At 37.6% G+C, this 18,310-nt stretch overlaps 2 protein-coding genes across 5 annotated transcripts in view; one reads left to right on the top strand and one right to left on the bottom strand.

Annotated features, from left to right (window-relative positions):
• The window catches only part of REV3L (REV3 like, DNA directed polymerase zeta catalytic subunit), a 199,786-nt gene that overhangs the window by 140,506 nt on the left and 40,970 nt on the right, over nucleotides 1-18,310 (top strand). For all 4 annotated transcript variants that reach the window (XR_008793971.1, XM_056125466.1, XM_056125465.1 and 1 more), the window contains exons 19-22: nucleotides 1,242-1,357; nucleotides 5,107-5,225; nucleotides 11,328-11,446; nucleotides 15,862-16,003. Coding sequence is in view for 3 of the 4 variants with exons in the window: in XM_056125466.1 (XP_055981441.1) it covers nucleotides 1,242-1,357; nucleotides 5,107-5,225; nucleotides 11,328-11,446; nucleotides 15,862-16,003 (496 nt within the window). In the remaining variant the exon portion in view is untranslated. The remainder of the gene's footprint in view (nucleotides 1-1,241; nucleotides 1,358-5,106; nucleotides 5,226-11,327; nucleotides 11,447-15,861; nucleotides 16,004-18,310) is intronic.
• On the bottom strand, nucleotides 16,863-17,386 carry LOC130033675 (ubiquitin-60S ribosomal protein L40-like). The gene has a single exon (XM_056125468.1). The coding sequence runs from the start codon at nucleotides 17,349-17,351 to the stop codon at nucleotides 16,968-16,970; it is 384 nt and encodes a 127-aa protein (XP_055981443.1). The 5' UTR covers nucleotides 17,352-17,386; the 3' UTR covers nucleotides 16,863-16,967.

Below are 18,310 nucleotides of genomic sequence, written 5' to 3'. Positions count from 1 at the left end.
TTTTGACACTACATAGTTTTATAAGGACGTACACTTGATATATAGGTAGTTCATTTTTGACCACTTTGAGAAAAGTTTTAATTTAATTGGGAGAGCTGAAAAGTTGCTGTCAGCAAAAATGTGTTAATATATTGTATTTTATGGTAAAAGATTGATAGTAAGCAGGATGGGTATTGGGAGACTTCTTTTTTATAAGTCCACTAAGATCTCTCTGGATTTCCTTTTTAAGAAATAATGGAGCCAGAGAGCTAGTATAGGGATTAAGGTACTTGCCTTTGCACTTGGTTTATGTAAGTTCAGTACCCGGCACTACACATAGTTCCTGAGTACCAACAGGAGTGGCCACTAAACAAGAGTCAGGAGTAATCCCTGAGCATCACCATGTATGGTCCAAACGCATGCCCCCATAAAAGAATTAATAAACCTTTTTATCTTCTGTGAGACAATTATCTGCCCCATTGCTGCATTTTAACTTGCTGCTTCTTTTTGCTTTTTGTTTTTTATATTCATGCCATATAACATTTAGTAAATGTTTTACTAAAGTAATACTGCATTATAACATTATAAAAGTTTTATATATTCATTATTATTAATCAGTATTTGCATATACTATTTAAATTCAACGTTGAAAGTCAAAATCTGTACTTCATTCTATTCTCATTCCCTTTTATAGGTTGGTGAAAAGATCCATTTGGCTGTTCTGTTAAACAGTACATGCTTAATAAGTTAAACAATTTCCTAATAAATTTCTTTCTGTCTTTTTTTTTTTAAGTAAAGCAAGGTAGTTTTTATTGAACGAAATTTACTTAGAAAGATGTGAGGGCAGAGAAAGAGGAATACGTGTTCCAGAGAGAACACGAGCTTTTCCAGAGTGGGGAAAAAAGCAGAAAGTGAGATGAGCTCAAAAGAAGCAGCCTTGAAAGAGCAAACTTTCTCAGAAATTTGAATCCTATTTATATAGAGAAAAATACATAGATAATGTACACTTTATGTATCCACAAATTTTTGTTCATTTATTTGTGTTTGTCTGTTTAGGGGTCACTGTGCCAATAACTTAACTCCTACTCAGCACTCAAGGATCAAATCCTAGTGGGATGCATGTGAGACAAGTACCTAAACTAGCTGTACTATCTCTGCATCCCCTAGAATTTTTCTTTCATACTTTATATTATGAAAAATTCCTCTAACTTTTTAGGGTTCAAGTATGTGGTCCTTGTTTAATGTTTTCATTTCTTCTTTAGGTATGATCCTGATATTCTGCTAGGATATGAAATTCAGATGCATTCCTGGGGTTACCTCTTACAAAGGGCTGCTGCCTTAAGTGTTGACTTATGTCAGATGATCTCTCGGGTGCCAGGTATGTTGCCTTGTGCGTTTTTTAATAACTCAAGTACAGAGAAGATTACAAAGTAAATAGAGACAAGATGTTTAAAAGAGCTATTGTTCTCAGCTGGAGCAATAGCACAGCGTGTAGGGAGTTTGCTTTGCATGCGGCCAACCTGGGTTCGATTCCCAGCATCCCATATGGTCCCCTGAGCACCGCCAGGGCTAATTCCTGGTGCAGAGCCAGGAGTAACCCTGTGCATCGTCAGGTGTGACCCAAAAAGAAAAAAAAAAACCAAAAAGTAACTATTGTTCTAGCTTATAATAGGGGTGGTGGGGGGCCGGGGTAGGTGATCTTCTAAGCCATCTGTAGGAGACCTGATGGCCCCTTCTGCTAATTCTCAGCGGATCAACAAGTCAGTTCAATGCTGGGTCCCAAAGATGCACTGCTGCTCAGGTCCTGCTTTACCAGGGTTACCTGGCCACCCATCAGTACTCAGTGGCCTAGAGGCCTAGAGGGCTACATCCTTTCATGCTGAGAAAACCATGTGGTGCTGGGGTTAGCCGCATGAAAGACATGTATCTTAACCTCTGTACTAACTCCAGTCATCTTAATGTTTAATGCTAAATTCTATGAGTTCTTGCTATATTGTAATTTCATTATAGAAAAATATCAGGAAAATCCAGTCTGTTTTATAAAACATTGGTATGTTTCTTGTTTCATTTTCTCTTCAGTCATTTTCATATTATCTAAACATTTTTGTAAAATTTTGTGTTATATAACTTGTTGGATGTTATGTAACAGCTTGTTATATAATATGTATATTAACATTATATAAATGCTTTATATAACTTTGTTAATATATTTATATAGCTTTTAATCGTATATACCACTCTGTCATGCTTCCGTCCAGCATCTTAATATCTTTTTCTGTATTTTGAGATGGTCTACAGTTGATGTAAAAACATTAAATATTTCTTATACCGTAATTTTACGTTATTTTCCTGGTTCTGTGTTGTAACATTTTTATTGGTAAGAGGGGAAACATGGATTTAATTTTTGTTTGGAATCAGGCTGAAAAATGCCAAGGAATTCTGAAGACTGTTTCCTAGAAGTCTGATTCTAATAAGAGGAAGGAAATAATAATATATCAAAATATAGTTTGTAATACACTTTTTAAAAGTATATGACTACAAAAGTTTTAATAAATGTTTCAAAGGCTTCCCATGAGTCTCACTAGAATAAAATAGGTTATTTGGGAAACTAAAAGACCAAAGACAAACTTGTAAAACTAATCAGAAGACCTCATGAGAAAGATATAGTTTCAATAATACAGTATCTTGAGCATGGGAAATTTTTTTTTGGTAAGGAGGGATTGAGACACACCCCATTTGCTTAATACATAGAGTATTATATGTTCAAGGGTCAGTCCTAACATCACCTGAAATCTCACCAGTTTTGGCCACATGTAAGGCAAGCACCTTCTCCTATCCTCTTTTCTATCTCACGTTTTCATAAAATTAAAGAGAAAAATTGAAACTAGAATTTTGTTTTCATTATTGTCTGCATTGGCAGTGCTTAGGACTTATGCCTGCTCTGCACTCAGGGATCACTCCTAGTGGGGCACAGAGGGGGCCATATGGAGTGACAGGAATCAAACTCAGTGTCAGCTATGTGCAAGGCAAACTTTTGTACTATGTTCCAGCCCCATAAGCTGTAATATTTAAGTAATATATATTGAGCTTTGCAAAAGCTTAGAATAAGAAGCCAGAGTAATTTAACAAGGAGATAATTTATTCAGTATTTCATTTGGGACTGAATATTCAAAATAAGCAGCATTTTTACTTATATTTTTTGGCTTATTTTAAATATGTTACTTTAAAAATAAATATGTGACTTTAGATCAGAAGAGTAAATGAAAATTTATATTCTTTTATAGTCATTGCCTGAAACCAACTTACAGGGCAGCATGGTACAATGGAAATGGTGTGATAAAGAAAGCAATATAATAAAGAGCATGGATGATTCTGTAGAACACATAATGGAGAACTATTGTCAGGGTTCAGAATCTTGCTATGCTGTCAAAGAGCTTGATCACTTGACATCCCCGTTACTCATCAGTTTGCTCGAGCAGGCGCCAGTAACATTTCCATTCGAACCTGTCGCATGCTAGAGTAGCCCAATGATGTCTGCTCATTCTAGGAACACAAGAGCCTCAAACCAATTATTCAGGGTCTTGATGAAGAAGTCTGACCATCTCGTAGGTGGGCGGCCACGCGGTCTTTTGACATCCCGTGGAATCCAGTCGGTAATGGCTCTAGTCCAGCGGTCGTCAAAGAGCTATGATATCAAAAAGTTACTTGATAATACTTCTGTTGACTTTACCTCAATTTGTTTATCAGTAAATTGGATTGATAATAGGATTCATCTCATAGAGCAGTTATGTAATTCTTAGAACAGTGCCTAAAATGTGTATATTTGTTAAATGGGGAAAAAGTTGATATTTTTAAGATAAAGAAGGAAAAATATAAAGGAAAAAGAGTTCAGTAGGTATATATGTATATGGTCTTTGGAATCATGTAACCCTGGTTTACAGTACTAGTTCTGTCTTTCTTTGAACTTGGAAAAGATACATTTTTACTAGATTTTTCTATTATACAGTGAATAAATTGCATTGAATACAATGAAAATCTTATTGGGCTAAAAAGCTAATATAGTGGATAGGGTGCTTGCTTTGCACAGAGCCAACCAAGATTTGATCCTCTGTATCCCATATGGTCCTCCAAGCCTTCCAGGAGTAATTCCTGAGTACAGAGCCAGGAATAACCACTGAGCACCACCAGGTGTGGTCCCCCCAAAAAGAAAGAAAATTTTAATAACATCATTACATAATTGTATTAAAATAAAAGAAGTAGTGCCAGGGATGTGGCACTTGCCTTGAATGTCAGAGGTCCTGTCTTGAATCCCCAACACCATAAAATTAATAAAAGAAATAATGTTAATAAATTTTTTAGATCATAATATTCATTGTGGTAAATATACTGACTCTCAGACCTCTAATCAGTAACATTTATATAAACCCAGTAAAATATCAGAAAATAAATTTTTTAATTTCTATTTAAGGTAAGTCATCACCTAAGAAAAAAATTTAAAATTCTACCATTTTCCTAAGAAATGACCAGTTTACCAATAAATAATGTTCAGCCTAACACCCAAGAAATTCTGGAGTGTTGTAAGTTCCTAAGATCAGCACTAGATATTGCCAAGTTTAAAGTATTGTTTTGAAAATACATGTTATTTCTATTTTATTATTAATATTTCTGTATAGCTCTCAGATGCATTGATGCACATGATTATTTTTTCGCTTAAAAAAGGAAATTAGAATTGTTTTATAATGATTTTTCTCTACCAAAATAGGTGAGTTGAAATTCATCTCATCTCGTTTTCTTTCTGAATAATTTACTTAGTAATTTGTTGATTTTTTTTTTTTTTTTTTGGTTTTGGTGGGGTTGGGTTTTTGTGGCTTTTTGGGTTTTTTTTTTCTTGGTAGTTTTTTAAAAAATAGAATTTGTGCCACACTCAGCTACGCTCAGGGCTTTCTCCTGACTATGTGCTCGGGGGTCACTCCTGGAATGACTTGGCAGACCATATGTGGTGCCAATGATCAAACCCAGGTCAGCTGCATGCAAAGCAAGTGCCTGGCTGCTGTTTTATCTCTCCACCCCACCCTTGGAAATATGTTTTTTTGTGAGTCCTGATTTAATCTGTATTTATTTCTGTAGATGACAAAATTGAGAACAGATTTTCAGCTGAAAGAGATGACTATGGATCAGATACAATGAGTGAGATAAACATTGTTGGCCGAATTACACTGAATCTTTGGAGAATCATGAGAAATGAGGTAAGGCACTTTATGTAAAATTTTGTTTGAAAATACAGCTTAAGATCAGTATGACAGATTTTGAATGTATAATTTCTTTGGCATATAGGAGACACAGAATGTGCTTTTGTAATATTTGTAATATGTTGGAGTGAGATTAATCTCACTTGAGAGTAGGTCTAGACTATTGCAAGAATCTTGGTAATCCTGGGACTTTCAATGTAAGAGCTAACTTGTCAAGAAAACCTTACTCTTCCTCTTTATTAACATTTTTATTATTTAATCATTGAATTCTCACAACAACCTTTAGGTGCATTATTATTTCCCATTTCCAGGTGAGATAATTGAAGTACAGAATTGTTGAGTATTTCTCAAGTTCACACAATTAATATGTGGTGGAACTAAGCCAGATTGAAGAGAAAGGTACAAGAATGATTACTTAGGTTCTGTAATAGAGGGTTTAAGTCATATTTTAAGTGGGAAAATTATGGTTTAAAAATATAGAGTAGGAATATCAGAAAGTAAAAGTAAAGTAAAGGCCCTCCCGTTGATCATCGATTTGCTCGAGCGGGCCCAGTAACGTCTCCATTGGAGACTTTGTTGTTACTGTGTCTGGCATATCGAATACATCACGGGGAGCTTGCCAGGCTCTGCCGTGCGGGCGAGATACTCTTGGTAGCTTGCCGGGCTCTCCGAGAGGGGCGGAGGAATCGAACTCGGGTCGGCCATGTTGGCTGCGTGCAAGGCAGATGCCCTACCCGCTGTGCTAGATGTTCTGATGAAAATACTAAACAGGCATTATTTAAATAGAGAAATTCCAAATAAGAGGCAAAGGTCTGGACTTGAGATATAGACTGAGAAATCAAGGAAGAATGATGACTCACCAGTAAGTCAGTGGAGAGAGCAATCAGGCATGAGCCAGACAGCATTTTGTCAATAAAAAAATATTTTGAGGAGTTGACAGAGGAGTCGGTCAGCTGAGAACATAAAGAAACAACATGAAGATCATGGAAAAACCCAGCACAGTTACTAAGATCAGATGTGTCAACACAACCAGATGAACTTCACATTATCTGGGTTTAACAAAACTAGAATCTGGTTTTCATATTCCTTACTATTATTTCAGTCAATGAGCACCTTTAAAAATTAAAACAATGTGATGGGCAGTGAAGTCTATGTTAAAATGTGAAAATTACCTCCTCCTTGCTTACATTGTTTAATCATTCAGATTTATACAGATTTGTTGTGTTTAATTTGGTACAAATTTGCAGCATAAGTGGTCAACAAAATAGTAAGGTGTTAATATTACTGTTTTATGAGCAGTCTCAGAAGAAAGCAACTCTACTAACACTGAGAAATTTTTCTGTTGTTTAGCTGTGGGGGGTGGGGGGGTTGGGGATGGGGAGGTGTGAGAGAGCTGTGGTAGAGAGGACCGGAGCAATAGTACAGCTGGTAGCACACTTACTTTGCATGCGGCCAGTCTGAGTTTGATGCCCAGTTTGGTCCTTTTCTGTGAATAGTAAAGAAAATTAAAGTTCACAGAGGTTTAGTGACATGCTATAAACACTCATAGCTAATGTCAACTTAGGTTTACATTAGACATTTTCTTCCCTCAAAGAGCTTATTAATATATTTTATTTATATCTATTATGGACTTAAAATACATAAAGCTCACAGAGATTGGTATACATTTATTTCTATATAGTTATGTGTCACCTAACTACATTTCAGTTAATGCCAGCGATGATCCTAATAGGTTCTGCCATCGGAGGCTATACTGTCTAGGTTTGCTCAGTTATTCTCTGTGACAGTCACACAACCAGAAAACCTCCTAATCATGCATTTCTCAGAGCATGCCCTTATTGTTGACACTTGAAAATATTCCTACTTTGAATATAGACAAATGTCAAGCATAATGTTGGATAAAATAAATCAGATGAAAATTGACCAGGGACATGCACAGGGAAAGTTCATATGAATACAGGGGAAAAGAGGGTTGTATACAGATCAAGATGAGACGTCTCAGAAGAAGGCAACTCTACTAACACTGAGAAATTTTTCTGTTGTTTAGCCGGAGGATGGGGGGGTGAGAGGGTAGGAGGGGAGGTATGATGGAGAGAACTGAAGCAGTAGTACAGCAGGTAGGACACTTACTTTGCATGCGGCCAGCCTAAATTTGATCTCCAGCATCCCATATGGTCCCCTGATCATGCTAGGAGTAATTCCTATGTGTAGAGCCAGGAATAACCCCTGAGCATCTCTGGGTGTGGCCCCCAAACAAAACGAAACTAACTTCACAATTTTTCATTTTTCATTTCATCATCCTGTTAATCGTCGATTGCCTCGAGCAGGCCCCAGTAACGTCTCTTTCATCCTAGCCCTGAGATTATATTCACGGCTCTTTAGGAGAATGAGACCCATCATTGTTACTGGTATTTGGCATATTTGGTAGGCCACGGGGAGTTTGCCAGACTCTGCCCTGTGGGCAGGCTACATTCGATAGCCTGCAAGTTTGTCCAAAGTAGGAATGAGATAATAAGATGTCACGTGGCCGCGAATGCGGCCGCGCGGTTCCGGGATCTGGGTTTTATAGTCTCTGAGTCTTGGCCGCTGATGGGATTACACGGCGCCAGGGGGCCAGGTGGTGGGTGTGACCCCCGCCTACTGGAATTTGGAGGATCTGGGTGGAAGATGCTCGACTCCAATTCGAGTAGGCTTGGAGGTCTCGGCCCCGGAACCCGCGTGGCTTTGTCCCTCTGCCAGTACCTTCATGTGTGCGGAGAGTGGTCTCAGCATGGTGGTGGCTGGTCCTGGAGGTCTTCGGCTGCCGTAGCCCTTCATGTGTGCGGAGAGTGGTCTCAGCATGGTGGTGGCTACGGCAGCCGAAGACCTCCAGGACCAGCCACCACCATGCTGAGACCACTCTCCGCACACATGAAGGTACTGGCAGAGGGACAAAGCCACGCGGGTTCCGGGGCCGAGACCTCCAAGCCTACTCGAATTGGAGTCGAGCATCTTCCACCCAGATCCTCCAAATTCCAGTAGGCGGGGGTCACACCCACCACCTGGCCCCCTGGCGCCGTGTAATCCCATCAGCGGCCAAGACTCAGAGACTATAAAACCCAGATCCCGGACGAGACCAGTGCAGTCTCTGCCCCCGCGCCTGGGTGTTCCTTCCCGGAGTCCCTTGGAGGGGAGCGGGTTGAGCTTTCCTCCCCGCCCCGACCAGGGCTACGGCAGCCGAAGACCAACTTCACAATAAGAAAAAATATATATTCTGTATGAAATTATTTCATTTATGTAAAGTTAAGAATTGGCAAGATTTACCATTATTTTAGTTTTGGGGAATATTGGCAGGGAAAGGAAACAGAAATCTTCCAGTGTCTCAATTTCCTGCCTCTCATATGGATGGCAGTTATATAAACAAAGTATTTGTCAATAAAATATCTTAAGGCAAAGATAAAGTAATGGAGAACAATGAAGTGGTAGCTAAGATAGGACATTGATGCTAACTCATGCTTTTGTTCCCTTTTTTATTATTATTATTATTTCTGCTCTCTTGCATTTTCTCACTGCCTTTCTCAGTTCTGAATAAGTTTATTTATAAAGTTACTTGAATTGATTATTGGGAAAGTGTTACCATACCTCTGTCCGCTTAATGAACATTCTAAGATTTTCTTCCTTCTTATCAATTATAATGTTGATTTGTATAGTGCATTTATGCAATGTTTTACTAGACTTTCCCCTGAAACAAATAGGAAACCCCTAATTCATGTTTTCATATTCATGTTTCAGTTTCTAGTATTAATCACTCTAAAGAGTGAAACATTCTAAAGCTAATCTTAATTTTAGAGCTTATTTCTCCTTCTCTTAATTGTATTCACCAAATAGGATTATAGCTGTGCATTTTTATACTTTTATGATACTTAAGGAATGTCTTAAGTAGTGTGAACAGTATATGGTTATAATAGTTGTTATCCCAATTCAGTAAACCTACAACATAACATAGCTCTCACATCTGCTTCAGCCATCAGGGATCAGTTTCTATTATTTTATTCTTATTTGAAGTTACAGAATCTCTTAGTTTTTATAGGTTAACTTATATTTCAGATTTCATATTTTTCTGTAACTAGAGAGCTGGAGGCCAACAAGGTGTTCTTTTTTGTATACACTTTATTGGTTGCTTCAATAAAGCTATGTATTATAATAGAAGTTTAGTCTAAAGTGCAGTATCCGATCAGGAAACCATGTAGCCACCTTAAAACAGAACTTTTGCTGTTTTCTGTAAAATTAAATGGAATTTTTAGAATTAAAATACTCATTAAAGGAAGTAACATTCAGGCTGGGAATTTGGTAATAAGTGCTGATTTTTTTTTTAAAGAAATGGTAATTTGGGGGCTGGAGCGATAGCACAGCGGGTAGGGCATTTGCCTTGCACGCGGCCGACCTGGGTTTGATTCCCAGCATCCCATATGGTCCCCTGAGCACCACCAGGGGTAATTCCTGAGTGCAGAGCCAGGAGTAACCCCTGTGCGTCGCCAGGTGTGACCCAAAAAGAAAAAAAAAAAAGAAATGGTAATTTGCTACCAGAATAATGGGTTATAATCATCTGTTTTATACTGGTAAATCTGGGGTAGATTTTTCCAAAATTTCTTGTTTTATACCTGACAGTGGTCAGGGGTCACTTTCTGTAGTGCTTGGCAAATATATGGTGCTGGGGATCAAACCTGGACCTCCTGCATCCAAAGAATATACTCAGTCTGTTTTTCTGTCTCTCTTTCCCTAGAAGAGAGTTTCAAATTTTAAAACTGTGTGTTTGTGTTTGTGTGTCTTTGTATTAATGACTACATATACTCTGCAGTATGCTACTCTCCAATGTTGTTCTTCTGGAGACTGATAAAAATTGTAGGTATACTTAAGAACAGTTTGGATCTCTGCACTGAGATGAGCATAACATTTAGTTTGTTTTGTGTTTCCTGAATTATAGAAGTGAAAAATAAAATACTTAAAATGACAATATCAAAGTAAAGTGATGGTAGAATTACTTCTCTGAACCCCAAGCTGACCTAAGAATGGGGACTATTCTGGTGCCTTAATTTCCATTTTGCCTTGAATAGCTTGCCATTGTCTAGGTTAAAATTGTGACTTACAGATATTTCTGAGAGCTCGTCTATAGAGTGTTGCTTTATGAATTTGGATCCTTTTTCAGCATTGTCTCCCATTGATGATTACCCACATATATTCCCCATATTTTGAGCATCAACATGAATTCCTACATTTCCTTTTAATATTTCACTAATGGAATGAAAGAAAATAATACTATAAGATTCATGTATTGCATCTTAGTACTGGTATAATTGTTAGGAACAGGATGAATACCTTTAACTAGATAACTCAACTTTGAATCTGTGGGATCCTGTTAATCGACATGTCATCAAGGACCAAACAGTAAGTATGAAGAAGCAAAAAGCTTGCTCAATAATACTCAGCTAGTATTTACAGTAGCATAATATATAGATAGAATAGATAAGAACTGGAATCTTGGAGTTGGTGAGGTAGCACAGCAGTCAGGCGCACATGGCTTTGAATGTGCAACACCCCAGCATGACATGGCCTTCTGATCTCGAGCACCACAAACTTAAGCCTATGGAGACTTCCTAGTGCAGCAGTTTATGACCCAAATGGCCTCCAAGCACCATCCTGTTGGCCCTGGTGGTCCCTGGTATTGCAAGGCCTGAGCAATACCATAGTTTCTAACCTTATCATTGAAGTCTCCAGCTCAACTGACCAGGAATGTCCCCTAGCCCCATGAGAATTGCTTGAATGACAAATAAAATAAGTTTAATAAAACTGGGAATTCATATGACAGTGAATCTCATTTGATCTTTTTTCAAGTAAAGATTAGCTTATTTGACTATTTCTGTCTAGTAGAGTTTGTATATAGTAGTTTGTATACAGTTTTAAATTGTGATTTAGTAGTAATGCATATCATTTTTCCAAGTCACTTTCATATCTACTGTAAAAATTTTTTATTCGATTTGCATAGAAAAACAAACATTATAATGGTGTCTTGCCTCTTTTTTTTCCTTTTTTCTTTTTCTTTTTCTTTTTTTTTTTTTTTAGGTAGCTCTAACTAACTACACCTTTGAAAATGTGAGCTTCCATGTTCTTCATCAACGTTTTCCCCTATTTACTTTTCGGGTCTTGTCAGATTGGTTTGATAACAAGACTGATCTGTACAGGTAATGTTTCATTATTCTGAAGAGGATACTACCTCTTCTTAAAATAAGTATTATTAGAATATAAGTTATATATAGTAAAATATACACACTTAAAATGTTATCTTAGTTTATTTTAATAATCAGAGAGTTAACTAGTTATTTTTTTAAATGTTTATACTTCATAACCAGTACCCCAGTTAAGATAAAGAGCAATTAAGATACTCAGAAAATTCCATTTTAGACGTATAGCTTTGTAATCAGTACTGTAAATGAGTGCTAATTGGATTTCTTTTAATACAGATTAGCTTTGCCAGGTCTACAACCTGACATAAGTAGAAATTTTTACAGTCTTTTCCCTTTTTGTCTAACTTCTTACAAGAAATTTAGCATATCTTCTTTTTTTTTTTAGATTCAACCATGTTGTTGCCTAAACCAGTAGAGTTCATTTTTATGACTGAATAGTGTCCAGTTACCTGAATATACCAAAATGTATCTAGCAACCTGTTAATAAACAGTTGGGCTGTTTCTATTCTGGCTTTTATGAATGAAATTGCATATAACACTTTGTGGGAATATACATTTCATTTCTTTGGGAGTAGAATTACCATGTCACCTCATAGATATGTTTTAATAGAAGATAAAATTTATATTATAAATTATATAATCTATATTATAAAATTTGTAATATAAAATTTTAGTATAAGAAAAATGTCCTGTTAAATTATTTTCTTTGGCAGTTCTAATGTCAGCAACAAATTCAGTCTTTATCTTTACATGTCTTTATTTTACCCTTAATTTAGAATATTTTCTAATTTAGGAACTGCAGAAGGCTTTTTTTCCTTCTGCTATTTTAATATTTCATTCCCCTTTGGCCTATATATTTCCTAAGAAGTCAAATTTCATTCTCACTTTCCCAGTGTGTGGAATGCATTCTTTCTTTCAAAGTAGGATTTAATGAACACCTAGATATTGTTGTTACATAAGGTTACTATAATTACTCAATTGTAGTCCCCAGTCAATCTTTTTCTAAGGCTTACATAGGAAGTTTCCTTAACATTCTGTTTTTCCCACGGTGGCAGTAGATCTCTGCTGTGTAACACTGCCATATGTAGGCCAACCAGGTTTCTGACTTCTCCCCAAGAGCAGATGGTTTTTATTTCTGCTCCTTCCTCAGTGCCAGTGTTTTTTCCTGGAGTCTGTGATGAAAAGTTTTTTATATTTTTCTCAGTGCTTATTACTTAGTCCAAGGCCTGTGTTAAAACAGGATAGGTTTCCTGAGCATCCCTCAGCTACACCTTTACCCTGCAACCTCCTAGGACCCGATATATCTTGCATATATTCTTTTCCCCAGATATATTGGAGCTTTGCATAATAAACAGGAAAAAAAGCTTGAGATTTCTGCTAGTGCCACAGTAGTTTACTGCTTTGCTTCATTACAGAGAAGGCCCAGAATAAGTTGTAAGGTTTTGTTCTGTATGACTTGCTGTGTCATCAAGTCTCACTGAGAATGTTTAGTAGAGACTCATGGATAAAGACAACCTTGTGTCTGGGTTCCTACTGTTTGTCAACTATCAGCAGGCCAGTGTTAGATATTTAAGAATTAACTGTTTCAGTAATCCTTGCTCTTATGAGACCCAACTCTTCCCACCAGTTAACTCTCCCAAAAGTGAACCAATTGTACTCAAATGGGTTTTCATTAAAATTTAGTTTGCCTGTTTGTTTGTTGTTTTTGTTTTTATTTTTTGTAAATAGAGGAGCCACATCCAGCAGTGATAGAAATCCCAGCTCTACTGGCAGAACTTCCAAGACTTGACATGGTCAGCAATGCTCAGGGATCACCAGGGTCACACCTTGTGGCGTTAATGGTCACCAGGACTATTTCAGACTCGGGGGTACATGTGGTGCAAGAGTTGAATCTGTACCACATGCTCTGTCCTTTGATCTCTCTCTCTCTCTCTCTCTCTCTCTCTCTCTCTCTCTCTCTCTCTCTCTCTCTCCCCCATCCCTGTTTATTTAAATCTCAACTTTCTGTTTACCAAAGAAAAGTTTATGCTTTATAAATTTTGCAGAATTTTGTTATTCTTGGACTGAAGTGATGGTCATTTTTAGCTTTCCACATCCTATGCAGAACTACATGACAAATTATTTTTATGACTTCTTTCAGTAGTTTTTGTTTGTTTTTCTCCAATTTCAGATTGCTGTGTTCAGATGTATTGGGGGAGGCGGGGCACACGGATTGCCCTGGCAGTTTTTAGGGGAACCAGTGCTGGTGATTGAGTGCAGGACTACCACATGCAAAGCATATGCTCCAGCCCTTTGAGTCATTTCCTGATCTCTATATATTTTTTTATTTATCTTTCTTATGTTGTAATTTATAAATGATTGATCATAGTAAATAATAAAAAAAATACTCTGCATTTAAAAAATCTATTCGTGTTTGCTGAACTTTTCGAAATTTTTTATTTAAATCAAATTTAGGAAATTAGAGATATTATTACTTAAAATAATTTAAAATTTTCATCCCGGGCTGGAGCGATAGCACAGCGGGTAGGGCGTTCGCCTTACAAGCGGCCAACATGGCCGACCCGAGTTCGATTCCTCCGCCCCTCTCGGGAGAGCCCGGCAAGCTACCGAGTATTCGATATGCCAGACACAGTAACAACAAAGTCTCCAATGGAGACGTTACTGGGCCCGCTCAAATAAAAATTTAAAAATTTAAAAAAAAAAATTTTAAATAAAAAATAAAATTTTCATCCCATTATCTTTGTAAAACTTTAGTTGCATGTGTATCAAACTATTTGACATTGTCTAGACCTGTGAGACTCTGTACATTTTTTTCAGACCTTTTCCTAGATCTTTCTTTAAGTTCACTTTGTTTTGTTGTCACTTATCTGCTACTGAAGGCAACTAATAAAAATTTTGTCATTATATCATTTGTTGTGTTTCCATTTTCAATGTATTCACTTATATTTCAATCAAGCTTTTTGAAAATGCACTGAAATTGTAGGATGCGACCTTGCTTCTAAAAATTTTTTTTGTTTCGTTTCGGTTTTATTTTGTCGAGTCCCATCTAGCTGCTCAGTGCTTAATCCTGGCTCTGCATTCAGGGATCACTCCTGATGAACTCAGGGGACCCATAGAGGATGATTGGGGATCAAACTCGGGGTGACCTTGTGCAAGGCAAGTGCCTTGCCCACTGCTGTCGCTCTAGCTTCCTATGTGATTTTTTTTTGACTGATACCTTTTAACATAAGCTCTCCAGATTTGTTCATACTGTAGCACGTGTTTCCTTTATCGTCAAATAATATTCTGTTGTATGGTAACAACAATACATTTTAATCATTCATCAGTTGAACATTTGTTTCCATTATTCCACTATTATTAATAATGCTGCTGCATGCAGGAGACCCAGGTTCCATCCCCAGCACCAAATGGTCACTTAAGCACTAAGAGGTGTGGGCCAAGAAAACAAAAAATAAGGACAAGTAGAATAATTTTTTTGAAAGAAAATAATTTATTTTACATGGTTAATCGATATTTGTTTTTATTTAATTGTTTTCCTGATTTTCCTACATCTTTACCTATACATTTGTCCTGTAAGAAGATAATACTCAGGGCTGGAGCAATAGCACAGTGGGTAGGGTGTTTGCATTGCATGCGGTCGACCCGGGTTCGATTCCCAGCATCCCATATGGTCCCCTGAGCACCACCAGGGGTAATTCCTGAGTGAAGAGCCAGGAGTAACCCTTGTGAATCGCCAGGTGTGACCAAAAAAGAAAGAAAAAATAAAAAAGAAGATAATACTGATAATACTGGCTTTTATTTTAGATTAGTATTTACAGTGATAGTCCACAGCCTTCAAGCTTTTAAAAACCCTGTAGATATGATAAATCATAATTGTATAATTACTAGTCATCATTCTTTTGAAAGAAAATTTTAATTTTTATAGTGAAAATGCAAGTTATATCAATCAAACATTGAAAATAATTATCCTTAGGAGGCTAAAGAGATAGTACAATGGGCAAGGTGCTTGCCTTGCTCGTGCAGGTTCTGTCCCCAGCATCCCATATGGTCCCCGAGTACTGCCAGGTATGAACCCTGAGTTTCATGCCAATAATAATTTCTGAGTACCACTGGGTGTGGCCCCAAAAAACAAAAGCTAAACAACAAAATATTATCCTTAGTCTTTCAATTATATCACACGTACTTTTCCCCTGGTACTTGGAGGTCATACTTGTGAAGTGTGCACTCTACCCGCAAGCCATATCCCCAGCCCACGCAGGATTCTATGCTTGCATGCATGCGTGTGTGCGTGTGTGTGTTTGTGTATTTGTGTGTGCGCACCTCCTTAATATGTAGGATTTGACAGAATCGAAACAGTACTCAGATGATCAGTATTTTTATAAATTTTCATAGCACACATTTTTTTTTAACAGATGGAAAATGGTTGATCATTACATTAGCCGTGTTCGTGGAAATCTTCAAATGTTAGAACAGCTGGACCTAATTGGGAAGACCAGTGAAATGGCTAGACTTTTTGGCATTCAGTTTTTACATGTACTGACAAGGGGTTCACAGGTAGGAAATCTGTTTTTTTGCTCACTTATAAGCTCTTTGTAAATGATATTTTTTTGAATATTCAAAGTTATTTTTTAAGTTTTTGTTACTAAGTAATCACTAATTTAGCACTTTATTTTCTGGAAAAGTTTAGAGTTTTGCTTAATGGAACTACCCTTTAAAGTTTTTCTCCTTATCAAGTTTCTGGCTACTGAAAAGTTTTTCATGATATTAAGAAAATAAATCTCTATTCCCTCGAGGAAATTTCTCTGTATTGTCAGTATGATTTAGGGGTGTTTTCAAAACCTCTTGAAAAATATGAAGATGCAAAAAAAAAATTTTTTTATTATTACTCTATTTTTAAAAGATGGAACAGGGTTAGTGCAGCAGGTAGGACTTACCTGGAATGCAATTGACCCAGGGTTGAGTCCTGATTACATACAGTCCTTTGAGCATAGCCAAGAATAAGCCCTGAGCACAGCTGTTTGTGGCCCCAAACCCTCCCAACCCAGAATAAAAGAAAAGGAAAATGGAAAATTACTAATAGTTTCGTTTATTTCTAATTTCTCAAGGATATAGTTAGAGTGTTTACGGGACTTTACTAAAAAGTATTTCACTCAGCAAATAGTTATTTAGATATTTTAGTGTGTTAAATAACCTCTTGAGTCTGCTGGGTATAAAAGGTACATTGAATCAGTCACGTTTCTAAATCTCATAAATTTTTAATATAAGTATCTATCATTAATTGGTCTGAAGAGTGTAGGTTATTGGTAAATATAGTTATCTTAATTATTAGGTCTATGATCTTTTTCAGTCTACCAGTTCAATATTAATTAGAGTAAAACTGAGCTCTTTACTTTAGCGTTACTTGTTTACTTAATTTTATTTCTTTTTTTTTCTGCTCCAGTCAATAAAGGGTAACTTTATTGAGGCAGCAGGGCCTCATTAACGGCAGCCCGGGGGTGCGGCACATGAGGGGCCTTCCTTATTTGAGCCTCTTCTTGGGGCGCAGGTTGTTGGTGTGCCCGCACTTCTTGCGGCAGTTGAGGGCGCGGGGATGCAGGCAGCCGTAGCACTTGCGGCAGACCATCTTCTCACAGTTGTACTTCTGGGCCAGCTGGCGCATCGAGGGCTCAATGATGCCCCCACAGGAGCACAGCACCAGATGGAGGGTAGACTCTTTCTGGATGTTGTAGTCCGAGAGGGTGCGGCCATCCTCCAGCTGTTTGCCCGCAAAAATCAGACGCTGCTGGTCGGGCGGGATGCCCTCCTTGTCCTGGATTTTGGCTTTGACATTCTCAATGGTGTCACTGGGCTCCACCTCAAGGGTAATGGTCTTGACCGTCAGGGTCTTCACAAAGATCTGCATCTCTGCGTCTCCTGCTCGGCCGCCTCGTTAACTAGAAGGAGCTTAATTTTATTTCTTACAAGTTACACCTTTTTTTGTTTTGTTTTGGAGTCAGACCTGGCCATGCTCAAGGCTGCTCCTGGCTCTGACTCAGAAATTGCTCCTGGCAGTGTTCAGAGGACCATATGGGATGCTGGGGTCTGAACTAAGGTCAGCTGCATTCAAGGCAAATGTCCTACCCAGTGTTCTCACTCTCCGGCCCCATAAGCTACATTTTTGTTTGGGGGCCACACCTGCTGATATTCAGGGTTTACTCCTGGATTTGTGCTCAAGGACTACTCCTGGCAGCTCAGGAGACTATATGGGGTGCCAGAAATCAAACCCAGATCAGTCACATGCAAGGCAAGCCGCCTGTGTGCTGTACTATCGCTCTAGCCCCTGAGCTATATATTGTATTCTCTCATATATTTTTAAAACTATTTGAACTGGCTTATAATAAAAAGGGAAAATACCTTTAAAAAAAAAAACCTAAGTACATTTTGGTGAACCCATACTACTTCATGTGAATGTTTTCTTTTTCTAATAACCCAAACTATTTGCTTAAAATTAATAATTATGTGACTGGAGCGATAGCACGATAGCACAGTGGGTAGTGTGTTTGCCTTGCATGCGGCCAACCCAGGTTCAATTCCCAGCATCCCATATGGTCCCTCAAGCATCATCAGGAGTAATTCCTGAGTGCATGAGCCAGGAGTAACCCCTGTGCATTGGTGGGTGTGACCCAAAAAGAAAAAAATCTAATAATTTTAAACAGTAGTCATTTGTTTCAATTTTGCAAGCAACCAGTATTAAGATGAATACCTTTCAATTCTGAAACCATGTTTTCTTCTTGAAAAAATTAGAATAACATGTCTCTCTTCAATTTCCTGATAGATAGCTTTCATTCTCTAATTTTCTCAAATAAATTTCTTGAATTATTG

Source organism: Sorex fumeus, unplaced genomic scaffold (assembly GCF_029834395.1).
Source record: "Sorex fumeus unplaced genomic scaffold, SorFum_2.1 ptg000054l, whole genome shotgun sequence".
In the NCBI taxonomy this organism is placed as follows: Eukaryota; Metazoa; Chordata; class Mammalia; order Eulipotyphla; family Soricidae; genus Sorex; species Sorex fumeus.
The sequence above is the reverse complement of the archived record's forward strand: the minus strand, read 5'-3'. Positions and strand labels throughout refer to the sequence as shown.